The 25,212-nt window shown below is 37.0% G+C and overlaps 5 protein-coding genes across 8 annotated transcripts; 2 read left to right on the top strand and 3 right to left on the bottom strand.

Moving 5' to 3' along the window:
• Nucleotides 111-2,811, top strand: LOC18769892 (rubber cis-polyprenyltransferase HRT2). 2 transcript variants are annotated; one of them, XM_007202040.2, is made up of 2 exons: nucleotides 111-255; nucleotides 1,463-2,811. In XM_007202040.2, the coding sequence occupies exon 2, from the start codon at nucleotides 1,505-1,507 to the stop codon at nucleotides 2,591-2,593; it is 1,089 nt and encodes a 362-aa protein (XP_007202102.1). In that variant the 5' UTR covers nucleotides 111-255; nucleotides 1,463-1,504; the 3' UTR covers nucleotides 2,594-2,811. The 2 variants fall into 2 exon arrangements, with proteins under 2 accessions (XP_007202102.1, XP_020423211.1); XM_020567622.1 differs by having other exon boundaries at nucleotides 144-255; nucleotides 1,470-2,811.
• LOC18771599 (dirigent protein 19) lies at nucleotides 2,937-3,927 on the top strand. The gene has a single exon (XM_007202797.2). The coding sequence runs from the start codon at nucleotides 3,239-3,241 to the stop codon at nucleotides 3,809-3,811; it is 573 nt and encodes a 190-aa protein (XP_007202859.2). The 5' UTR covers nucleotides 2,937-3,238; the 3' UTR covers nucleotides 3,812-3,927.
• Nucleotides 3,933-10,731, bottom strand: LOC18771820 (phosphoinositide phosphatase SAC6). 2 transcript variants are annotated; one of them, XM_007204526.2, is made up of 21 exons: nucleotides 10,460-10,729; nucleotides 10,152-10,323; nucleotides 9,964-10,047; nucleotides 9,584-9,711; nucleotides 9,366-9,457; nucleotides 9,173-9,230; nucleotides 8,923-8,979; nucleotides 8,786-8,819; nucleotides 8,490-8,570; nucleotides 7,869-7,975; nucleotides 7,635-7,721; nucleotides 7,466-7,543; nucleotides 6,982-7,052; nucleotides 6,783-6,881; nucleotides 6,019-6,118; nucleotides 5,617-5,725; nucleotides 5,395-5,467; nucleotides 5,037-5,130; nucleotides 4,845-4,937; nucleotides 4,593-4,659; nucleotides 3,933-4,408 (listed from the first exon to the last, which is right to left on the bottom strand). In XM_007204526.2, the coding sequence occupies exons 2-21, from the start codon at nucleotides 10,297-10,299 to the stop codon at nucleotides 4,278-4,280; spliced, it is 1,791 nt and encodes a 596-aa protein (XP_007204588.1). In that variant the 5' UTR covers nucleotides 10,300-10,323; nucleotides 10,460-10,729; the 3' UTR covers nucleotides 3,933-4,277. The 2 variants fall into 2 exon arrangements, 1 of the variants encoding a protein (XP_007204588.1); XR_002272403.1 differs by having other exon boundaries at nucleotides 4,311-4,408; nucleotides 4,511-4,659; nucleotides 10,460-10,731.
• LOC18770655 (CCR4-NOT transcription complex subunit 3) lies at nucleotides 11,853-12,783 on the bottom strand. Its single transcript, XM_007204758.1, has 2 exons — nucleotides 12,132-12,783; nucleotides 11,853-12,016 (listed from the first exon to the last, which is right to left on the bottom strand). Exons 1-2 carry the CDS (start codon nucleotides 12,781-12,783, stop codon nucleotides 11,853-11,855), a joined length of 816 nt encoding a protein of 271 aa, XP_007204820.1.
• On the bottom strand, nucleotides 14,178-19,311 carry LOC18769913 (ubiquitin domain-containing protein DSK2a). 2 transcript variants are annotated; one of them, XM_020568387.1, is made up of 8 exons: nucleotides 18,687-19,311; nucleotides 17,051-17,782; nucleotides 16,322-16,527; nucleotides 16,137-16,250; nucleotides 15,800-15,864; nucleotides 15,115-15,143; nucleotides 14,663-14,752; nucleotides 14,178-14,589 (listed from the first exon to the last, which is right to left on the bottom strand). In XM_020568387.1, exons 1-8 carry the CDS (start codon nucleotides 18,928-18,930, stop codon nucleotides 14,441-14,443), a joined length of 1,629 nt encoding a protein of 542 aa, XP_020423976.1. In that variant the 5' UTR covers nucleotides 18,931-19,311; the 3' UTR covers nucleotides 14,178-14,440. The 2 variants fall into 2 exon arrangements, with proteins under 2 accessions (XP_020423976.1, XP_007203623.1); XM_007203561.2 differs by having other exon boundaries at nucleotides 16,322-16,530; nucleotides 18,687-19,173.

The following is a 25,212-nucleotide window of genomic DNA, read 5'->3' as shown; positions in this document are numbered from 1 at the left end:
TTTATACGGAAAACCAAACATCACTTTCTTCTAAACTCTTCTTCTCACACTCGTATTTTACGTGGTTTTCTGTGTTCTTCACCATTATCCTCCATTTTCTACGATCACAGTTTTTCTTTTGCTTTTCTAAAATAAATGGGTGTTTTTGTGGCTCACTGGCTCACTCTGTATGTTATATATAGGCCTCAATTCTCTTAGTTCTTCATTGGGTCGCCAGAGGCCGACGCTCAGTGGCTCATTGATCAGTATATTCATGTAAGTCCTTTACGCTTATTAAGTTGCTTGTGTTGTGTGATTGGATTGGATGTGTCTTCATGACTATTTTCTTTTTCTTCTTTTGGCTGCTCTCAGAAACTTTAAATTTGTTTTTGGGTTTTATGTGTTCATTACTTGGAAGTTGGAACCCAAAATTAGCTTTTGACTGCTGAAATTACTTTTAATGCTATTTTTGGACTTGGTTGAGGTGGGTTTTCAGTTTTTACGTACAAAAGACAGTACTTTTAACGTATTTGACTGAATTTCTCAAGTATATCTTTGTTGCTTGAGCTATTTTGTTGAACATGAAATTGATCACCGAGAAATATTGATATATAATATGACTTGAGGTTCTTGAATCCCGTGTAGTTGGGTGTCCTCCCTAGTGTTTGAGAAATTGCTTCAGACAGGGGCCTGTTCGGTATCATTTTCAAGGGCCATTTTCTGTTTTCATGTGAAAACGTGTTCGGTGGGTTATTTTGAGAAACAAGCTCATATTGTTTTCTGAGAATGAAAATAAAAGTATGAACAAATGTTGAAAACGTCAGAAAGTCGTTTTGGTTTTCAGTCTCTCTGAATCAAAGTCAACTCTTCTCCATCAAATGAGCAAACAATCCAATCAAATTATATCCAAAACAATCAAATCTCCTCCTTCCAACCATAATCAGCCCCAAAATTTCAAGGAAAAAAAACTCATAATCACCCAAATCTGCAACTGAGAAAAAAAGACAGAGAGAAAGAAGAAAAAAAAAACAAAACAAAGAGAGGAAGAAAGAAAGAAATGGAGAAGAAAAAAAAAAGTAGATCAAGATAGTTTTAGCTTTTAAAAAACAATAGAATTTTTTATTTGTTAAATTTTAAATATTTTTAAATATTTTTTCAAAACATAAATTAGCAAAAATAATCTTGAAAAATAACTCACATAATATTATTCTCAATTTGTACTATCAGACATGTTTTATTTTCTGAATATATTTTCTAATTAATCCACCAGAGGCATAATGCAAATTCGTTTTCTTGTTTTCATTCTTCGAAAATACTCTCAGAAAACACTCTCGCCGAAAATATTCTTTTTTTTCTTGTTTCTATGTATCTTTGCCTTCTTTTCCATTTTGGCCTTGTTCTCTCAAGCAAACAAACATGTCTAGAGAATTTTCTTCTATTTATAGAGGGTGTTAAGTTTTCATGTTGACTGAGGTTTTATTAGTCTTCAGCATCAGCAGGGTCGGTTTCTGTGCCAGATCAGACGATGGAGAAAAGCGTTATTGGTGCAAGCCAAAGGTTGGGGGGTTTAGGTACTTTCTTGAGGAAATGTATGTTTAGCGTTGTATCTGTGGGCCCCATTCCTGAGCACATTGCCTTCATCATGGATGGGAACCGAAGGTATGCAAAGAGGAGGAACTTACCTGTAGCGGAAGGTCATAAAGCCGGATATTTGGCTCTCATGTCCATTCTGAGGTACTGCTATGAATTGGGAGTCAAGTATGTAACAGTTTATGCCTTCAGCATTGATAATTTCAAGCGACGGCCAGAGGAGGTGCAAACTCTAATGGATCTGTTGCAGGAGAAGATTGAGGTGCTGCTTGAGAAAGAAAGTATTGTTAACCAATATGGTATCAGAGTATATTTTATTGGTAACTTGAAACTTCTGAATGAGCCTGTCAGGGATGCTGCTGAAAAGGCAATGAAGGCTACTGCCAACAACTCCAAGGCTGTGCTTTTGATCTGTGTGGCCTATACTTCATGTGATGAGATTGTTCATGCTGTACAAGAATCCTGCAATGAGAAAGGGAATGAAATTCAGGCATTGAATGGAACCAAGGTTAGCAATGGTGTGACTTATGGAGTTGAAAGGGGAGAGAAGATTAATGGTGTGATGGAGTGTGATGTTCATAAATCATGCAACGGCAGTTTGGATGGAGAAGCAGCATTAGATACCAGTAAACCTTGCAGTGAAAGATATGAGGCGGATGAGAAGGAAAATACAACTGTTAATCATGTTGAAAAAGATAAAGGGGGTGAAGTTGCAAGTAGAATTTGCAATGGTCTGATTGAAGATGTTCAAGAGAGTGAGAAGTTGCCACACAAAATTCCTAATGTAAAGCTGGTCGATGTTGAGAAGCACCTGTACATGGCAGTGGCACCTGATCCAGACATTATGATTCGAACTTCGGGTGAGACCCGCCTGAGCAATTTCCTACTCTGGCAAACTTCTAACTGCCCATTGTACTCCCCTGCTGCTCTGTGGCCAGAGTTGGGCTTATGGCACCTGGTTTGGGCAGTTCTGAATTTCCAGAGAAACCACTACTATTTGGAGAAGAAAAGGAAGCAAATGTAACATTTTCAATGCCACAGAGATTTTGCACATCATGTGGTAGCCATGCATAGATATACAGCATAGTGCTTAATATTACCCTGGAAGCTTGGAAAGCTTGGGAATGGGATACAAGCTGAAAATTTCCCTAATTATTTGCTAATGAGATTGAATGTAATAATAATAACAGTATATCCATGTTTATATTCTTATTAACCATCCTAATTTCGTGTTGCGATTTACAAGTTTAATGTCTAGTGGACTCTGGATCTGGCACCAATTTGGTTATTCAAATCAGTTTGCTTGGATTTATAAATTTGTGATCAACAATTGTAATTGCAACTATATGCAGTCAAAGGCGACTATAGCTTTTGAAAATGAAGCAGCAACCAAATCAACTTTTTGATAATTGTTCCAACCTAAAATTCACGGCAGACATAAAGGCCCCTTAAGCAACCTAACCCCCCTTTCAATGGTCTTGATCAAAACCACCTAGTTTGTGTTTTCTACATCGGATGCCAGATAATGCCGTGTTGACTGGAGTGATACTTCTATATTGAGACAAAACAAAAACTCACACCACTGCTTTATGCTGGAACCAGACTTTCATGTAAATTCAGTCTTCTCAAGTTCTTTGCAGCATTGTATCTCTGCATTCTTAACTTTGTCATGGCTCTGTCTCTTCGTTTCTATGGAGTTTTTGTTGTTCTACTTGTTTCCCTCCTCGTAAGTAAAGCCTCCTCTACCTCTCACCACGAGCATCACCACCACCACCACCACCAACTCAAGTCCCTCCACTTCGCTCTCTTTCAACACGAAACCATAAACAGAACCGGATATATTGTAGTGAATGGTGTAGGTGGAGCAGGCATTAGTCAAACCACTACACCTTTTGGCACAGTGTTTGTTTTCCAGGATCCGATGACCGTCACAGCCAATCGATCTTCGAAAGTAGTTGGAATAGCTCAAGGAACCTCTGTCACCTCCAGCTTGGATGGGCTTCAGAGCATCTCAGTAGCTAAGATCACTTTGCGTTTAAAGCACCACTCTGGTTCGGTTTCCATAGTCGGAGGCACGCATAACGTTAAGCCCGCTGATCATCCTGTTGTGGGAGGCACTGGTGATTTCCTGTTTGTGCAAGGCTATGTGACATCATCCCCAGTCAATCTCAAGGGACTAACTGTTGTCTACAAGATTGAATTTCACCTTTACTGGCCTCCATATGCAACTCAAGGTTCTTAGTGGTTTGATTAGTATCTCAACTTTAGCTTTAATGTTATTCTTATCTAAGGATGTAATAAGATCGATTAGATCATGGGTTATCTTTAAATCCATTTAATTGCAAAAATAAATTTACATATCATGAATCAAAGTTTCGATCCTGTAATTAACATCATAATGAAGTTACAGAACTTCCAAGTTACAACTGACAAGAAAAAAAAATTGTATCTCAAGTAGGGTTTTCTGGAACGTATTAATAAGCTAGACCCTCCACGTCCATGATAACACCACCTGAAAAGCTTGAACAAGGTGCAAGCATTTACACAGAATGGAATGATGATAAGAAGGCACCACACCAACGCAGCAGGTGTTTACATGTGGTAAATTCAAGACCATATGGATTACAAATCAAAGAATTAAGTGCTGTGAAGCAAACAGGAAATGCTTCACAGGAAATTGAATTAACCATAACATTCTGAACCCAGAATCAACACCGAGGCTTGTGTAGACGGGGTCTATTGCAGAAGATACGCCCATTGGCCCTCACAAATGCAGCTATAGCAACACTTAGACCAGCCCATATCACTGAGAAGAACAAGTGCCGTAGATCGTACCTTACTGCAAAAGAATGGAAGACGGAAAAATCATTTGATTGCAGATTCGCAAAGATGTTTACAACTTTCTCTCCAGAAAAGAACCCACTATGAACCAACATCATACCAGTCCCATCCCACCCTTTCATCACCAAGCCATGAATTTCTCCAAATCTTATTTCGTCATAGTATAAACTGTTGATATTTACCTTGCCTCAATGACAATGTTGCGAAAAAGAACCCTGTCAAAACGAATGATAAAGCCAGTGGAAATGACTGCAAAATGAAATAAAGTGAGTTAAGAGGCCGATAAAGGTCATGAGTTGGGTAATAAAAAACGAAGTAATGTAAGACGCAAAGTAGGATTTATTGTGAGATTTATGAAAAATTACCTTCGAAAATGTAATGAAAAATCCTAAAATCTTAATTAAAAAACTAATGGACACAAAGCTTCTACTTACAGCAACAGCCTCAAGTCCTCCCTTTTGAGATGATGGTGTCATATCTCTGCTGACAGAGACAATGTAATGTCCTTGCAGGAGGTCAATTGCATCCTTCAGGTATTTCCACCCAAAAAGAAAATATTCAATACATAAAAAATGCGAGATTTATGCACAGAGAAAAGAAGAGATGATAAAAGGAAGCACACCAACCTGTTTGGTTCCATCAACAAAGTTATTGAAATAATAGCGTAGAAGGGCATTGATTCCATCCTTAGCGATCCCTTGCATTGTTCGCTTCCCACATCTAATATCCAACCAAATAGAAAAAAATAAGAAAATTAAAAAATTTAATTGTCCAAAACAAAAGCTAAAAGTTTAAATCTTATTTTATGTCAGTTCTATACTGCTTGTCACATCATAAATATAGCTACATGAAAGAAATAACCATGCTCCCAAATATTCCAAAGTTTTCCACCCATGTTTTCCTCAGTCAGAATCACATATTCTTGAATAAAAATGCATCACATGCAAAGACAAAGAATTTCAGAGTAGATCCACGTTCACGTACCTTACAAAATCCCCTTTCAAAGCAGCAGTGCCAGAATACTGGATGCTTATATCATCCCCATGATTAGCCCACACTGGAAAAAAGAAAAAGTTGATAGCAACACACACATGTGCGTGCACAAACCCACAGACATGGTAAGCATTTTAACTCTAATCTTTATATGCTAGAGACACACACACACACAGATGGTAGAAGAAAAGTAAGAGAAATGGATGTGCTCACGGATTTTAAAGCATTCGTCTAAATTGGGATGTGAGCTAATAGTTTCTTCAGCAGCAAAAATCCCAAGCCTTCTAAGTTGGCCTTCCAACATATTTCGGGCTATCATGCTCTGCAACAAATAACAATTTTAGGGAATGAGTTATGGCAAAAATATTGCATAACTAGAACCATCAAGGTGATTATAAAATAGTAGAGTCTGGCTTTGGCTGCTTAACTAATATGGATTTTAATCATAGAAAAAAAGAAGTAATTAAAAAATATATTTAAAAAATGTGGCATATGTAAAAGTAGCCGCTTTCTGTGGAATTAATCTCACAACAGTCAAAACAATATGTATTTCTCTTGCTTGTATTTTCCTTGAAAATGAGAAAAACAAACTACTTTGGTTGTATTTTAACCTACCTGGGTAACATTTGTACGATCTAAGCAATCAATGCAATTGGTCCTTACAACTCCTAGTTGCTCCTTCATTTTCTCGCCCTTTTCATTCAATAGAAGATACCTGCATGTCAATCGTTGTAAATAAGTGAAAAGAACTAAGATTACAGCGTGCTACTGTTAGGCATTGAATAAATAATTGACTTTTGATAAATACATCGTCATGCATATGCATGGGAGAAAAATCATTGAATATCAAAAGAAATAGGAGGAGAAATATGAGCTCTTTAGTTCATTTATCAACCAGCACTTTTAAAAGGAAATTTCTGATACTTTCTTAACAAACTCTGAGGTTGCATAACAATTTTGGTCTTGATGTTAGCTAACGTATATGTTGTAGGTCCATTCGCTAACAAATTTAGATTTTTCTTTTGGGGTACAGTAGTAGTCTTAACATTTGGTAATTATCAAGGTGATTTGTCACATACCATGCATCTATGCCATATCCACATCAGATATTAAACCTGTGAATATGTCCTCGTTGCATAGTATCACAGATTACAGCGTATTAAAAAGCCACCTATGCCTATACACCTATTAATTAGAAAAGTTAACTATGCCTACACATTTCTCTGCAGGATGCAACATAAGTGTCTAGGATTAATCTATTTCTGTGAAACTAACCCTCAAAATATAAATTTGAAAAGGGCAAATGAAACAATGAAGTGATTTATACTCAAGCAAATGTCAAGGAGTTAAATTAATGGACCATTTGTTGAGAAACATACCCATTCCTGTCGAGGAAATCTACAATTTGTTCATAAAGGATTGAGAGGCGCTCAAAATGGACGTGCCCACAGATATGATGAAAATCGAAGTGCCAATATCTACAATATTCAGCAGGTCTCACCATGAAACATATCTATTACTACTGCCAAAGAAAAAAAAAGGAAGGGTGAAAAAGGATGAGGTGAAAGGTACTTCTACCTTAGATCATCACTAACAATATGCTGCATTGCATTTGCAAATTTCTCACTCAAGCGTCCTTCACCTCCATGCTGGTAAGATAAGAAAGCATCATGAGAACACCCAAAATTGTATGCAAACCAACTTATGTGAATGTCAAATAATGAAAAGTTCAATAGTGTGTACACCTATGAATATACTGACCCACAAACTTGTGTGCATATCCACAATCTTTACATATATATACACACACAGTTATTCTCTTATCCGGATGTCTGCACGTTATTATCGTGCAGATGCTATTGTAAACAGGCAGGAAAGCAGGGTAGTACAAAATACATGGCGTCCGCACGATAATAACATATGGATGTCCACATAGGAGAATTTCTGTATAAATATATATATATCACGCACGCATACATTTGTATGGAGTACACATGCATGCCTACTGGTTGTGTATTATCAGATAAGTTATTCCACAGAGTTTCGAAAAGAAAGAGCGCACCGTGTTCACAAGATCAATAGCTAACACAGCCCCATACTTTTTTCTTAAATCCAGAAAATGCCGCTCAGCCACTCGGGGCTGCATAACATTCAGTACACAACCAGTCAAATGGAGATAGAATGCTACAGAAAGAATCTTAGAATGTAGAAACAAATAACCATCAACTCACAGATTCCTCAAGTCGCACAAGTTCAAACTTAGGCTTATATGTTAAATCAACAATTTGCTCCCAAAGCAACGGAATTGACCCCCTAACCTGCAAAATGCAATTAACGATGTGTAAACCATTTAGACAGTTAACTTTACCATTTAGGACAGTTGATAAGAAACCCCCACAAAGAGGAACCAAGTAGACAAAAAATCCATAACATGATTGCGTATGTACAGTTAGATATCATTTTACCTGGACAAATGATGCTGTAAACCCATTCAAGTGCATAATCTGCTCAGTTTCCACAAAATTTGCTACATACCCATCAGAATCAGCTCCTCTTCTCCACATCCGAGTGCCTTCCGAAAAATGCAAATTGTTAGACTAGATTAACAATGACATAAGTTTTATCTCTGATGGATTTCATGCCACTAACTGCATAAGATTATATAACCTCTACAATCCCAAGTTTTAGTATAAATATAATTCTGCTGAAAATGCATATGCTATCCACATATATCCGCACCAGAAATCACTAGATCTTTTACTTCCTCCTGAACAGAACAGATGCAACAGAGTTAAGTTCAGCACATCACTCTAGATGTTCTAGTACTTTCTTACTGTACCATTCATCTGTCCTCTTTCAGTTACGTATTGAAGTGAAAAGTAGTTGGTCCATAGTTCAAACACTTTTAAGTCCATGCCAAATTAATATTTTAAGTATCCAAATCTTAAGTTCTCCCTCATAGATAGTATGGTACTAAAACTAACATCTGTACTATCCACATATCTGCAATTACATGTGTATGACAATTATAATATAAGCAGACCATAGCAATAAATAAATAACTGCAAAGTACAAGCTTTGAATACCATTTCTCCTAGTGCACCTCCTAGCAATCAGAGTAACATCAATAATATCTTTTCCAATGGCTGCTTGAAAGTGATGAAAGCCTGATGATCAATTAAGGAGAACCTTCCAATGGAAAAACAATTTATAATTCCAATACCAGCACACAAATGGCAATAAACAAACTAAACAACACACTTGTGTATGTTTATATTAAATGTATGCTCGTGCATCCATGTTCTATGCATGCATGCATGCATGCATGTAAGCATGCATGAGAAACATCTAAAAACTGAAAGCAAAAACGAGACAAGGATACTCCCTTGAACAATAGGAAGCAGATACGGGTCAAGCTGCAAGCAAAGACCGTATCAGTGCTCAGCAGTTAGTAAATTGGGAAGTAATAGTTCTGCAGAAAACTGAGCAGGTAACAGTAAAACTTGGCAACGACCTCACCTTACTATCGATAAGCCCTTCCAACATATAATTGTTCCAGAGAAATCTAGGCTCTGCCTGTGGCAAAACATTTGGAGATATGAGATTGAAACCATGAAGACCAAGCATAAAACATGGATATGTGAAACCATCATTTATACATAACTTTGGAAACAATAAAAAAAAAGGATCAATTTCAGTCTTCCATTGTCAAACTCAAAACACTTCAGAGAAAATTAATAATAAAAGTCAGTCAGTTACTGCAAATTACCTGTCTCCAAAGTGGAAGCAATTTGGATTCATCACCTAAATCATGCAATCGCTGTGCACTGCAATTACACAAATTTTTTATCATAATGACTAGCACAATTTCGAGTCAAATATAATGTAACCCTACTTCTTCTTCTTGTTTCTCATGGGGGCTTAAGGGGAGGGTGGGCAATTTAACGTAAAAAACAGTTCACCTCAGCGTTAAATTGGTCTCGTATGAGAAATAAAGACCAGGAGTCCTCTCTGCTATATTTAGCAGCCCAGAAAACTCAGTCTCCATCTTTTTCTGCCAAGAAGGTATAACAATAATAGAGTTACATAAGTACTCCCAGATAAAGAAGAAAAAAAATCAATAGGAACCATATAAGAGAGACTAAAGAAGTGGTAAGAGGTAAAGCAAGAAAAGATTTACCTGTTCCGTAGGGGAATTCTTTAAAGAGTGGTCACAGGGGAAAACCTTCAACGATGAAACTTTAAAGATAGGATGCCCCAAGTAAGAACCGACGCATTCACGGTCTGTTATAACCATCAAATATGATCCTGAAAGCATAATGGATTAAGATAAGAGAATTGGAAAAGCTGAAACTCCAGGGGCAGAAAGAATTATACAATTTCTCAACAATACTTGGTAAGTGTGTAACAAAAAAAGGATTGGTTAATGTACGAAGTCACATTATAAAAAATAAAATAAAAATGAAAAAACGGGGACATGGGTCTCAGATGGGCAACTAACCGGCATATAAATCATTACAAATATAAGATTCCAAATAAAAAAAAGATAGACAATGTTACCTGCCAAAAGCTTTAGAATTCCAACGACACCAAAAATAGTTCGAATTTTAGGAACCCGAACAGAGTTTGAATCTGGAAGCTTATCTGGAGAATTGGAAAACCCAAAAACACAAAACAATAAAATGTCTAGCATTAAGCCAAGAACTGAAATCAAGATTCTTACTTTACAAAAGGCCAAGAAAACCCACCAATGAGTTGCATAGACCCATCAACCCTACTAACTGCCAAAGAGGAACCATGAGAGCCATCAGTGGGCTCAATCACATACTGATCCGGAAACTCCCATAGCCGCATTCGTGTGTATAGCTTCTGCCCAGAGTCAGCCTTCTCCATCATATTACTTGGTAAAAACCCAAACCACTGAAAATCAAACGTCACAAACAGACCGAATATTTCAATTTCATCTAAGAACTAACAGAGTTGAATAAATTTCAAATCTTTTTCCAAATTAAGAAACTGATCGAGACAAAACAGCATTACAATTTGATAAAGATACCTGTTTAGAGATCACCACGTGAAAATGGCGTGTAAAGGAAAAGAATAATAATGAGATCCAATCTCTCTCCAAATTCTTGTGAAAAAGCAATGAAAGAGATCAAAGAGCAAAGCTAAAGCTTTTGGGAGGTCTGACAAATCGACAAAGTAAAAGAAGAACTTGTGAGGCTAAGGCCGTGTTTGCCTGCGTGTCTTACAAAACGCATAAGCCGGTAACGGTCTCTCTCTTCTCTCTCTTCTTCTCTTCCAAGCTTTAACGAAATTTTGGGCGGAAACTCTTATAACTGATTTGCCCAAAACAGTGTCAGAGGACTTGAATTAATCAGAGAATTAAAAATTAAAAAACGAACGTGGAAATTGTTGATTGGTGGGTCAGCAAAGTATTTGGGGGACCCAGAGACTTGGTCGTTGTGGAAGTTGGATTGAACACCGTTAGATGTACATACTACTGCTGAACTTGCACGGTTCTAAATTCAGTTTGTACCCTTTTGGCACCGGTTGCACACGTGTCAACAGTTTTTACCCCTCTGGTGTGTAAACGGTAACACTCCTCTTTTTTCAATTTTGTTTGTTCGTGTATTTTACAATTTCCTCCTCTTTAATTAAATTTATTTTGTTCAATTACCATTCTAGGTTTTTAAATTTATTTTTGTTCAATTATCATTTTAGGGTCTTCAAAAAGCTCTATATCCAAATTTAGATTCTCCGTAACAAATCTTAAACTCGAAGCACTTAATGAAAGTAATTTTTGATCATAACATAAATCAACAAAAGATTCAGAAATATAATATCAACAAAAGATATCCAGACGTCTATATATATGTACTAATTAAGTGTTTCGATATTAGGGTTTAAACAAACTACTTGAATTGATATTGAATTATCTCGTACTTCCACCGGCCTAAACCCTTCAAACTCACTGCCCTTCTTGCCACCATATTGAAGGCAATATGAAGTCCATATATATTTACAACTCCATATATATAGATGGTTTTCCTTTTTAAGCTGGATATTATACCATACATGCATGTATATAGTTATGACCCCACATTCATGAAATCCAACGAAGAAATGTTTGGTTTTTGTTTTTGAGCAACCGACACTAAAAAAACCATGAAACGAAACACGTATATCAAAACAAAAATTATATACATTTAATAATAAAGAATATAGAGAAGAAATAGACTTAACATCGATAGACTCAAACATATATTAATCTGATCACCATCTCTCCGGCTGACGGCCACCGGTGATGAAATCATCAGGGCACACCAGTTACAGAGAAACAGTGACACAAACAAAGACACTAAAATTACTTAAGAAACGCCAACGCGCTTATTACGATCTATGCCAAATGCGCGTTACTTAACATGCATGCTTGCATGTATGATTAATTAACCAGTCTTGGCAGCGCCACCACTACTTCCGCCACCATCCTTATCCTCGTCTGGGGGAAGCATGTTGAGGTCGAAGCCGCCGCCGCCACCACCTTCATTTTCTTCTTCTGGATCACTTGCCTCATTCAGATCAAACCCACGCAGCGCACCGAGCCTTTCCCCTACACAAACCAAGAACATCGATTAAAGATTATAAGAAAATTGATTAATTAATGTTTAATGTTACAGCGCATCCATGCATGCAGTGCCATTTGTTGGTTGATATATTATTTATACCTTGTTGCAGGGCTCGCTGTGCTTCTTCGAATCCTGGGGGTGGGAAGCAGCCCCTCCATTGACGCTCTGGGTGGCAACGCATGTGCCCAAACAATGCTTTCCACGAGGAAAAGTTTGAGCGTTTGCATACGCTGCAAACCGGGCTCACTCCTTCTGGGGCAGTTATCTCCGCTTTGCGCTTGGCCCGTGGTGGCGAGCCGCTGCTGCTGCCAGGAATCATGCTCCCTCCTGCGGTCCCTGACCCTCCTCCTATAGTGATTTCCACACTGAGAGGAGTGAAATTTCTTCCACCAATCTGAGTGATTTGTCCCGCTCCAGGGGAAGAGGCAAAGGACGATGACCCTCTCCCAGAAGAGGGTGATCCTCTGCCACCAGGAGGAGACTTTCTGCCAGAGGGCGAAACCCTCCTAGGGTTGGATGACCCTCTGCCAGATGGTCCTCTATTGAGACCAGGAGGACTCACAGATGACCCTCTAGCAACATTGAGTTGAACAGTGCTCGGAGGGGGAGGGTTTGGAAATGATGGAGTACCAGTAGCAGCAACACCCGTAACGTTAACATTAACGTTGTCGTTACCGGGTTGCTGCTGTCCCTCAGCGGAGGAGGCTAGGCGGTTGGTGTTGTTGGTGGTGGTGTTCTGCTGGTTAGCCATGGTGTTGTGAGAAAAATAGGTAACTATATGTCCGTGCGCACATGGTGCTCAAAATGTTTATATAATATTTGGTTGGCAAAACCTTGAACTTTGTTTTCAACGAGTTAGGGTTGTAAAGGATGCGTCTCTCAATCTCAATGCGCACATGGTGTTCTGTATAAAGGATGCGTCTCTCAATCTCAATGGGCACTGCAATGCGACTCTTCATGTTGTAATGGGAACTTCTGGAAAATAATATGCAGCGCGCCACTTTGTGTAGGGTTGTGTTCTTTCAATATCGACCGTTGAGGTTCATGTGTGATCCATCACACGGTGGTGAGTGGTGGTCAACGCATGAAGGTACGGCCACATCGCCAATCACGATTGGGTACCTTTTCATAGAGGCAGGAAGCGAACCGGTTGGGGATGAGAGACGCAATGAAAGCTTTGGTTATTGAAATGACAATTATGACCTTGGGAAAATAATAGTGGCAAGTAAACCAAATATGGTAGACACCAAATATGGAAAATTCTTCGTTTGTAACAAGCTAAGATACATTGCACTAGTAATTCGAATTTGGAAAATAGGCAATTAGTATTAAATTACCGCACATGAGCTAAGTATCACTTGTCATATTACTTGTCTAACCAGATATGGTATGTCCATAAATTTCATACAACAAAGTGAGAAGTAGATATATTTATGAGTTGGCCAAATTCAACTTCAATGACTAATTAACATGTCATATGTATTGACCAGCTTTTGGAATTTTTTTCTTTTCAATGTTGAAATAGGTCTCAAGTTGTTGGAGTCATCTCTTAGTTATTGGTTAAAAGAAAAATTACATGTCAACGAGGGATGATTGAGTTAGTAAGGATTGTTCTCTTTGCTATCAAGGCCTATTTTCGTGTCTCACTACTGATAATCCCTTTTGATGGGTAATCTGTTTTTACCATAAAAGAAGCTAAGACCCGCTATGTAAGTCTTCAAAGAGACTTTGGTATGCCCTAGTCTAGGAATCGGGTAGCCTCTTTTCCCATAAACTTTCGTTCATCCAAAAAAAAAGCACATGATGGTATTGGGTTGAACTGGATTGATTAGGTCAATGACAAATCGGCTATTTGCAACTTTGTCAATAAGCTCATACCAAATTATCAAATCATTTCTAACATTAGACAACTTCCACTTGGCTAATTAGGATTAACTAAATGAGGGAATACTTTGAATTAGTTCAATATTTTGGCAACCGAATAAATTAAAGAGAGATAAGTTAAATGAGTTAATCATGAGTTCGGCCAGTTGAACGACATGTCGTTTGGTTAATTTTTTAAAAAGTTATTGGGTTCGTTGGAAATTGAACCTTACTAAACAAGTTATTCTGACACGAGAAAAAAAAAATGGGATATTTGTAAAATTTTGCAAGCACTCCTTAGTAAACAAATTTTGCCAAACCATTCATATGACGAAATTTTCTTAAGCATGTACACTGACTGCCAGGCCTCCGGAGAGAGAGACCATAGTCCATTGACCATAGCTTGTGCAACAAACTTAGGGCTCGTATTATCAGCTTATTCACACCCACAATGGGCACTTTCATACATCTCAGGTCCAGCATGACCAATCTCAGCAGCCACCACATGAACATAACCAGATTAATAGAAAAGTTGTAACTACAACCTATAAACCGGAATTCCCTAAAAGTCGCTCTACTGCTGCATGGACGTTTCCTGCGGTGGCCATCAGAGCCCGTATGTTCTCTTGTCGGTCAAAGAAACCCATCTCCTGAAGTTGTGAAAGCTGTGCAGCATAGAGTTCTTCCGGTGGCACTGAAATATATGGGATAGGATTAGTACAGAACAAACAAAGGAAATCCTTTTCTAAGAAATGATAAGTAGTAACCATCAGGCCTATTGGGAACAGCCAGGCTGCCAGTGCCAAGCCCACCAAACATGTTCATCAGCATCTCTAGCCCCGTGTTATTGAATGATCCTGTTTTCACAAAACCATTAGCATGCAACCAATTACCGCGATGAATATATTTGAAACAGAAAAATGATTGCTCTCTTCTCTTTTAAATTAGGCAAATGACAGGGAACGTTTTCCTGGAATCTCACTTCACAATATGGTTTTCATTCATTGAAAATTAGAAACAATAACCCACCCTGTACCAAATGTTAACCCAACCCATCACAAGTAAAGCATTCAGTGTGACAAACACTGTTAGGAATAGTTTCAAGTGATGCAATGCAGACAAATTGAATTGCCTGTGCAAACATCATCTCCTAAAATCTGTCAGGCATACAAGTAGTTCCGAAGAAAGGCAAATAGAAATTGGATATTGACTTGGATACCTGTGGTTCCACCAGTCTGACCTGTTTCCCTGCAAGAAAGACTGATTTAGTACAACTCTAAGAGCAAAAACCAGTAATGACAACTGATCAAACAGAAGCAACGCAAATAGTGTTCCAAGGCAAAAAATAAAAATGGCCCAAGCCAGGCCTGCAGGTAACAGAAATAAACCAATTAAAGTTATGAGATGCAGCAATCTGAAACATGGCCAAAGCCAAAAGTCAGCATGAAGCTTAATTGGAAATATCACTAAACTAGGGGTTTTTATTTACTGCGATCTTCCTGACCACTGAAAAGGAAGCACCAATGAACATGCACAGTTATGTTATGTATTATTTTCCAATCAGAGTTGATTCAATGATCCTGAGCCAATATTTCTACACTAAGTGACTAAATTTATTATTTGTCCAACCAGTTGAACCAATGATCAGCACCCAACTTTTTTAACAACTAAATGCAAGGCCAGGACAAATAATGACAATAACAATTCAAAGCTTAGTCCAGAGGAGAAAGTAAAACATCCAATTGAACTGGCCAAGAACTGTTGACATACAGTTTCAGACTTCAATCAAGTTGCATAATTAATCCATAGTGGTCAATATGGAATCCTCAGGCAGCTAAGGGAGAAATATCAATTCAGGATATATCTATCAGACATATCGAACATAAAATTATGTCACTTCTTACTGGGTTGACTGTTGCTGTTGCCGACCAAACTGAGACATAAGTGATTGCTGCACAGTCAAGAGCAGCTGCAAGAGAGAAGAGACCAAATAAAGGCAATGAAGAAGCAAGAATCAAATAGGTACTGTTTTCAAGTTTAATCATTAATTGGACATCATACGTCACTCTTACATATGCAAACATTAGCAGCACTGTCTCCCAGGTTAAACTCATTCAAAACCACAAAAAATAAGGTTCAAGTGAACTCTGAGAGAGTGAGAGAGAGAGAGAGAGAGAGAGAGAGAGAGAGAGAGAGAGCACATGCATGTGTCAAAAGCTTAGGCACACTGAACAAATATACCTGCATAGTCTCAGGAGAAGCCAACTGACGAAGAAATTCAGGGTTTTGCATCATTTCTCTTAAATGAGAATTGGAATCAAGCATGCTTCGAAACTGGGGGTTGGAACCTAGAATCTGCAGACGGGTAATGTTAAGAAAGGAGAAATTTCATCTCAAGCTTATTCTATTAGAGAATAAAATGATACCTGGTTCATATACTGAGGATTGGAGATGAGGCTTTGCATTATTTGAGAAACAGCTGGATTTTGCATAAACTGATTCATTGAATTGTAATCCTGTGGCAGAGCACCCAATGCTTCAAACTCTGGAAAGTTAAGTATGGGAGTTGGTGTCTGCAGCCTAGCATCACTGATAGGATTCGATGCTGTGGTATTAGTTTCGGCAACTCCAGCTGCTAGATTCAGATCTAGTTAACGACTGATTTAATGACTAAAACAACACTGGAACATAAAAATCTTGACCTTAACCAGAGGAAGCTAAAGGTTGGAAAGTTTCCTAAAGTTCTTCATTGTATTGTGTCTAATATTGTTACTACCACTGCTATTTTGGACAAAGCAGCAACCAATTCAATTATAAGTTGAAATCAGAGAAGATGCCTGCTAGCTTAAGTGGTATCTTCCGCTTCACCAAGGATGAGAAAAGCCTAAAACCTCTTATCTAGTCCACAGCCCAACTCTCCTCTTATCTAGAAAAGGAGAATACTTTTCTGCCTCGTCATACTTTGTGCCATTGACTGATAGATGAAATACCACATCTTTATCCGGACAACATAGAATGTTATAAATAAAAAAAAGGTTCATTAAGAGATGTGCAATATGTCCCAACGAACATAAGGGACTCAAAGCAAACAAAGTTTAAACTGCATCTTCAAAACCAAAACATTGTAGAACAGAAACAAGTGAGCAAGAGCTTACTGCCTGTAGAGGACCATGGGTTGGGAAGCGGGTTAGTATTTGGAGCGGGAGAACCATTCATTGAATCAGATCTGGTTTGGTTGCCACCTTGGGCCCCAAAAAGAGATGCAAATGGGTTTGAACCATCACTTCCAGCATTCCCAGCCATTGTTGTTGCATTCATAAATGGCTCTTGTACGTTTTCATACATCCGCCTGAGCATGTTAAATCCCTCAGGAGTAGCTTCAATGTTGCTCATGGCTCTGTCAGTGTTACGCATCATTTCACGCATAAGCTCGGGGTTTCTTGCTGCTTCAAGTGTCTGACGGAGCGTGCCAGGATCATTAAGTACGTGTGCGAGCTCGGGATTTCGATCAATAATTTCACGCATTTGAGGGTTGTTCATAATCAAGTTCCGCATTATGTCAGGGTTATTCATAAGATTTTGAACGGCAGGCGTGTTCATTATGTCTCTCATTACGCTGGGGCTCTGAGTCAATTGTTGCTGCACTTGTTCAAAGTCAGGAAACCCAGATCCAAACAGACCACCAGTGCCACCCATACCATTAAGTCCGAGTCCTGGGAATGGTGAGGCTCCAAAACCAGACCCTCCCAATGTCCCACCATCATTGGATCCAACACCCCTTGCTTGGGTGGAATTTGCAGCTCCAGCATTGGTTGCACCAGCAGGGTTGGCAGACGCAGGCGGTGCAAAACCACGAACCAAGTGAACAGTGTGATCTGCCTCCAAACCTATTGATACCAAAGAACAGAAGCCACAGTTAAGCAAGACTTTTTCTTTTTTCTTTTTTCTATTTTTTTTTTAAAGTTAAGCAAGACTTATCTTAATAACAGAACATCTTTAAAGTCTGCAAAATGTAACCAGTACTGCTCCATTATAAATCTTAAGCTTCACTTACCAAATAATTTAAGCCTAAATTGTTGTCTTCTACATGACACAAAGAATTCTTCGCTGGGAATTGTCAAATGTCTAAACAAAAAATTTCAGAGCATGCACCCCAGGCAACGCTACCAGCAACTACAAAGACAAATAAAACAAGCAAGGTTCCCAGAAATTATTCTTTAAATGAGATTCTGGCATCCTATCAATAAGAAAAAAGAATTCTAAAAGAATTCAAAAAAAAAAATTAAAAATTATAGCCCGGTAACTTCAGAGCAAAGCTTCATAGTCAAAAGCCTTTTGGGGAAAAGAGATGCAACCAGATTCTATGCGTGTGAGATGAGGAAAGTTCTCTGCTCCTAGTGACACCAGCCCTATTATTCAAGTTTTTAGTCCTGCTTTCTCTAATTCTCTCAACCATAATATCAAAGGGTTCAAGTCGATTACCTAAGGAGCAAACCCAACATTACACATTCTGGTATCTGTATAATCCATAATTACACATTGGATGAAGATTGAACTTCAACTATATCACCAAGCCTCTGCCACAATGTAATGTGAACTAGCACCCTAAGTAACTTGAAAATGCATCTATAGTGGAAAGAAAACATAACACAAATGGATCAGAGAACACATTGATTCAATCACAGCAGTGAAATGAAAACCCATCTCAATTCTGTACCACAAAACACACACCAAAATACAAACATACACGAAATTGTTTAATGTGGTGAAAAAATCAGAAATAGATAGTACCATAGCTTTGGACGGTTTGATCGTCCTTTAAGATCCGACCCTTGTAAATCAGACGCTGCTGATCGGCCGGAATGTCGCATTTTGATGAGAGAACTTCCTTGAACGATCCAACGGTGGATTCGAGGTTAATCTGAACGGTGAACTTGGAGCCATTGGAGCATCTGACGTTGACGTTGACCTTGACTCCATCTCCATCGTCGGAGTAGGTCCCGTCGTCCACAGAACCCTCACCTCCTCCTCCCATAGTCGGAGGTGTCTCACACTCTGAAATTACAAAAACTCAGTGACAATATCAGACGGATCAGAGCGATACTAGAAACCCTAGCGGAACTAGACTTGGACGAAAATTTGGGTCGTGATTGGGGGGTTTGAGGTACGACGAGGGATTGAAGGGAGAGAGCTCACAGGCTTCAGCTGGTGAATGAATGCCAATGGGAAAGAAGAGAAAAATAAATAAAGAGAATTTTATAATCAAATAAATAAATAATTGGTGGAATCTGAGGTGCCTTAGCCCAACCAAGCCAAGGAAGGTATATAAAAAAACAAGGCATGTATGCCTCATGTACTTTTAAAGTTGTCTCATATTACTATATGTTCTTTACAATATTTTAAAATACCACTTGCATCTATATATATAAAGTAAAAGGCAGAGAATGATGAAACATTCAAAATACCAGAAAATATCCTTGGTTAATGCAAACATTAAGAACTAAACTTATTAATTAAATGAGGATAATATGGTAAATTCATATTTTTTATAAAAAATTAAAATTAAATAAAAAATAATGGATCCTATTTTTATGGAACACTTTTTAATTCTAAAAAAATTTTAAATTTTTTTTTAAAAATGCCTCTCGTAAGCGCGGAAACGCGTGCAGAGAGGCTAGTTTTTAATAATTGTCTCACATTACTTATGTATTAAGAGACATTCTGTTACGTGATATAGCCCCCACTTCTTAGGGTATGGATAGTCTTCTTTTCAGAAGACAACGACACAGCCATTGCTGACAAAAGTAACAAGCTTTTCTCTTCATCTCCTTCCTCCTCCCCATCTCCTTCCTCCTCTTCTTCTTCTTCATAAAAAACATGAACAATTTTCAAACGAACCAATTCCAATAATCTCATTTTGTCTAAAGCCCAATCCACAATTTCCATCTGTGCCCTTTTGATCTTCATCACCCTCCTCCTCTTCACCCTCTCAACCTTTGAATCCACAACCAAGCTTCACTCACTCATCACAATAGCCTCCAGAGATTTCTCTCTCAAAAATCTCCACTCACCACCAACATAGATCCCAAATTACTCACTAAACCCATCACGTAACGGAACGTCTCTTAATACTGACGAAATAAGTAACATGAGACGGTTATTAAAAGTATAAGTGGTATTTTGAGACATTTCAAAGAACATGTGGTAATCTGAGACAACTTTGAAAGCACAAAGGCATGTACATAAATAAGTCTTAAAAAATTAAAAAAGAATCTAGCATAGCCGGGCAGCTATACTATTTATATATGTATATAAAGACACGCCTAGCATATGATCCACGTGTGAAACAGGAACAGCCGTGCGGCTATACTATTTTTGTTTTTAAACATTTTAAAAAAAGGTGTATAGCCGACCGGCTATACTATTTTTAAAGACAATTAGCCTTTTTAAAAATTATATATTATTTTTATTCAATAGTATGTGAGAATTATGTGTATAATACATAAATTTTGTGTGTCTTATTGAAATTTTTGTAAAAAATAGGTGTATTAAAGATGAGAAATACTTGCATACGTGTATAATACATTATTAAACGTGAAAGTGTTAGAATCTTTATACGGGTAATAACTCTGAAAAAGTAAAAAAATGAAAAATGGATAATAGATACTCGAGTAATGGTCTAATAGTAATGGATATGGCTCTTGGGCTATGGAGAAATTTAATTAGGACACCCAAACGATTTCACAAAAGACTTAGTAAATAGAAATTAATTATTTTGTGGACTTTTTCTATAAATTTTTTATACTAATTAATAATTAAAATATAATTACTAATTAAAGTAATTCAAAAAGGTTAAGATATTACTTAAGAGTAGTGATGTCCCCACTCCAATTTTATCCAATTACACCCCATTTTATAACTAAAAAAGGAGTGTAAGTGGATAAAATTGGAGTGGGAAAATTATTACCCTTACTTAATTACATATATTAAATTAAAGAAGTAGGCCAAAAACAAAAGTAAAGAAACTAATTATATGTTTTATATGTACAGACCCCTATGCTTTTAAAGTTGTCTTTGAAACCTCTCAAAATATCACCTACACTTTTAATAACTGTCTCACGTTACTTATTTCGTCAATATTAAGAGACATTTCATTATGTGATGTGGCCCCTACTTTTTGGGGTATGAGTTTGCTTCTAGTCTTCTTTCCAGAAGACAACGGCACAGCCATTGTTGACAAAAGTAACAAGCTTTTCTCTTCTTCATCGTCCTCTTCTTCTTCTTCTTCTTCTTCTTCTTATTCTTCATAAAAAAACATGCACAATTTTTAGACTAACCAATTCCAATAATCTCCTTATGTCCAGAGCCTAATCCACAATTTCCATGTGTGCCCTTTTGGTCTTCATCACCCTTATCCTCTTCACCCTCTCAACCTTTGAACCCACAACCAAGCATCACCCACTCATCACAACAGCCTTCAGAAGATTTCTCTCTCAAAAATCTCCAGCCACCACCAACATAGACCCCAAATTACTCAATAAACCCATCGCGCAACGGAACGGAACGTCTCTTAATACTGATGGAATAGGTACCGTGAGACAGTTATTAAAAGTGTAGGTGGTATTTTGAGACATTTCAAAGAACATGTGGTAATATGAGAGAACTTTTGAAAGCACAAATGCCATGTACATAAATAAGCCAAAAAACAATGGGATTTGTCCTATTTTTATTTCCCAATAATATGTTTGATATGAGAAAGTAAAGGGTTTAAAAGAGCATTATAAAAACTATTAACCAAAAAAGGATTATAAAATCATCCTATAATCTTAAATTGAATTGTAGTACTAAATTGATAAATTTAAATAATGTAATCCTTGATTCTCAGTTGGGGATTACTGGCATTTTCTAGAGAAATCCCTCGTCTATGAATAATTCATCCGTTTACAAATTTAACAATTATTTTAACAAATGATTTATTGGTTTTTTTTTTTACAAGCGATATTGAGAGAGGTGGATTTGAATATAAAACATTTTGAGTTACATGCCTATACTATTTAATTATTAAAAAATTATAGTATCGCCACACGGCTATACTATTTAATTAAAAAATTAATAATAAAAAATGACCCTCCTAGTTGCATTGGTTTGTACCTTATGGATATTAATTTGTTTGCTTTTTAAAGAAAATATAGAATAATACTATTATATGTTTGCTTTTTAAAGAAAATGTAAGACGTGTATAGAACGCGAATGTATTGTTGATATTAATCTCCCACTATTAGATGTTTTAATATAATTTTTGTACCATATGTTATTCTTATTCAATAATATGTGAGAATTATTTGTATAACACGTGAATTTGTGTGTGTTACTGAAAATTTTGTAAAAAATGCATGTACAAAACATTAGAAATACACATGTACATGTACAATACGACTATTATATGTTTGCTTTTTAAAGAAAATGTGAGACGTGTATAGAACAAGAATGTGTTATTGAAAAATATGCACATACATATATTCATATATATATATGCTTAACTCCTCCCGCCTATACTTTATACATATATATTTTTTAAAACATGAGTATAGCCGGGCTGCTATACTGTTTTTAATATAAAAAAGTTCCCCCAACCATTTGGAGCCACGTGTCAACACGTCTTTTAAAAAAAAATTTCAAAACTGAGTATAGCCGTGCGGCTATATTAATTTTTAATATAAGAAAGGACCCCAACCATTTGGCACCACATGTCAACACATGACTTTAAAAAAAAAAATTCGTAACTGGGTATAGCCGGGCGGCTATACTATTTTTAATATTAAAAAATTCCCCCAGCCATTATGCCCCACGTGTCAACACATATCTTTGTCAAAAAAATTTCAAAATTGCGTATAGCCGTGCGGCTATACTATTTTTTAAATTTAAAAAAGACACCAGCCGTTAGGCGCCACGTGTCAACACATTTCTTTTTAAAAACAATTCCAAAACTGAGTATAGCCGTGCGGCCATACTCTTTTTTACAAAAAAAAAACAAGTAAAGAAGAACCTCTATCGTTTAAAGCTACATGTCAAACATAGGTATAGCCGGTCGGCTATACTGTTGTAATTATAAAAAAAAATTGTTGTATCGCCGCACGGCTATACTATTTAATTAAAAAAAATTAACAATAAAAAAGGACCCTCCTAGTTGCATTGGTTTGTACCTTATGGATATTAATTTGCAACATATCCGAAGTAAATATTAATCTCCCACTATTTGATGTTTTAATATAATTTTTGTACCATATGTTATTCTTATTCAATAATATGTGAGAATTAATTGTATAATACGTGAATTTGTGTGTGTTACTGAAAATTTTGTAAATAATAGTATAGCCGGGCGGCTATACTATTATATATATAAAAAGACTGGCCCATGGCCTAAGCCCACGTGTCAAAGAGGCAAAGCCATATTATTTTTTAAATGCAAAAAAGGCGTATAGCCGCACGGCTATACTATTTTTAAAACAATTCAAAACAATAGTGTATATATAAAGACCGGCCCATGGCCTAAGCCCAAGTGTCAAAGAGGCCTAAGCCCACGTGTCAAAGAGGTAAAGCCATACTATTTTTTAAATGCAAAAAACGAGTATAGCCGCACGGCTAGACTATTTTTTTTTCAATAGCCGGGCGGCTATACTATTATATATATAAAAAGACTAGCCCATGGCCTAAGCCCATGTGTCAAAGAGGCAAAGCCATACTATTTTTAAAATGCAAAAAAGGAGTATAGCCCTACGGCTATACTTTTTTTTTTTTAAATTCAAAAAAATAGTATAGCTATATATATATATATATATATATATATAAAGACCGGCCCATGTCCTGAGCCCACGTGTCAAAGAGGCAAAGCCATACTAATGCAAAAAAACAAGTACAGCCGCACGACTAAACTATTTTTTTTTAAATTCAAAAACATAATATAGCCGGGCGGCTATAGTATTATATATATATATATATATATATAGACCGGCCCATGGCCTAAGCCCACGTGTCGAAGAGGCAAAGCCATACTATTTTTTAAATGCAAAAAATGAATATAGCGGCGCGGCTATACTATTATATATATATATATATATATATCAAGACCGGCCCATGGCCTAAGCCCACGTGTCAAAGAGGCAAACCCATACTAATTTTAAAATGCAAAAAACGAGTATAGCCGCACGGCTATACTATTATGTATATATACATATATATATAGAGACCGGCCCATGGCCTAAGCCCACGTGTCAAAGAGGCCTAAGCCCACGTGTCAAAGAGGTAAAGCCATACTATTTTTAAAATGCAAAAAACGAGTATAGCCGCACGGCTATACGTTTTTTTTTTTTAAATTCAAAAAAAAATAAAGAAGAACCTCTATCGTTTAAAGCCACATGTCAAACATAGGTATAGCCGCCCAGCTATATTGTCGTAATTATAAAAAAAATTGTTGTATCGCCGCACGGCTATACTATTTAATTAAAAAGTTAATAATAAAAAAGGACCCTCCTAGTTGCATTGGTTTGTACCTTATGGATATTAATTAGCAACATATCCAAAGTGGATATTAATCTCCCACTATTTGATGTTTTAATATAATTTTTGTACCATATATTATTCTTATTCAATAATATGTGAGAACTATTTGTAGAATACGTGAATTTGTGTGTTACTGAAATTTTTTTAAAAAATGCGTGTATAAAACATTAGAAATATGTATGTACATGTACAATACGACTATTATATGTTTGCTTTTTAAAGAAAATGTGAGACGTGTATAGAACACGAATGTATTGTTGAAAAATACGTACCTACCCAAGGCCTATCTTTTGATTAATTAAATGTATTAATTAACCATTGACCCATCTAACTAGGCATTTAACCCTAGGCCATACCCACAAGCCACTCAATTGGGCCACTTGCATGGCCAATACAAACTAGTCTATTTCCAAGAGTAAGTCTTATAAAGACATCCAAGGAACTCTATTGTTCCAATGTGGAAACTCAAACATGTTTGCAATGCCTTGCAAAACCAACAAAACTAAATTATGCTTCACTTTTCAAACAACCCTTTCCTCAATTTATTCTAGAAGATGAGATTTCACGTCTACATGGTGCTAACTACAACATAATACGCACACAACCTCGTCGTATTTTTGCTGTGTCTGTTGCTGCTCGTATATCATTTGAAAGGGAAGAGAATCTTGGTGAAACTGTTGGTTATTAGATCCGCCTGGAATCGAAACGTTCTGCTCGAAAAAACGTGAATTTTGCACCACTGGAGTATTACTTAGAC

Source organism: Prunus persica, chromosome G7 (assembly GCF_000346465.2).
Source record: "Prunus persica cultivar Lovell chromosome G7, Prunus_persica_NCBIv2, whole genome shotgun sequence".
In the NCBI taxonomy this organism is placed as follows: Eukaryota; Viridiplantae; Streptophyta; class Magnoliopsida; order Rosales; family Rosaceae; genus Prunus; species Prunus persica.
Note: the sequence above shows the minus strand (reverse complement) of the source record. Positions and strands in the feature narration are given on the sequence as shown.

Bases quoted from the DNA above. Each gene is read 5' to 3' on its own strand.
- LOC18770655 (XM_007204758.1), bottom strand. From the start codon at position 12,783: ATGGCTAACCAGCAGAACACCACCACCAACAACACCAACCGCCTAGCC. The intron at 12,017-12,131 runs GTATAAATAATA...TGGTTTGTGTAG, and splicing joins ACAGCGAGCCCTGCAACAAG to GGGAAAGGCTCGGTGCGCTG.
- LOC18771820 (XM_007204526.2), bottom strand. From the start codon at position 10,299: ATGATGGAGAAGGCTGACTCTGGGCAGAAGCTATACACACGAATGCGG. The intron at 6,119-6,782 runs GTATGTTTCTCA...ATTGACATGCAG, and splicing joins GATTTCCTCGACAGGAATGG to GTATCTTCTATTGAATGAAA. The intron at 5,726-6,018 runs GTAGGTTAAAAT...TATTTGTTGCAG, and splicing joins ATCGTACAAATGTTACCCAG to AGCATGATAGCCCGAAATAT.
- LOC18769892 (XM_007202040.2), top strand. From the start codon at position 1,505: ATGGAGAAAAGCGTTATTGGTGCAAGCCAAAGGTTGGGGGGTTTAGGT.
- LOC18771599 (XM_007202797.2), top strand. From the start codon at position 3,239: ATGGCTCTGTCTCTTCGTTTCTATGGAGTTTTTGTTGTTCTACTTGTT.
- LOC18769913 (XM_007203561.2), bottom strand. From the start codon at position 18,930: ATGGGAGGAGGAGGTGAGGGTTCTGTGGACGACGGGACCTACTCCGAC. The intron at 15,144-15,799 runs GTAAGAAGTGAC...TCTTTCTTGCAG, and splicing joins CAACAGCAACAGTCAACCCA to GGAAACAGGTCAGACTGGTG. The intron at 14,753-15,114 runs GTATCCAAGTCA...TTGTGAAAACAG, and splicing joins TCAGACTGGTGGAACCACAG to GATCATTCAATAACACGGGG.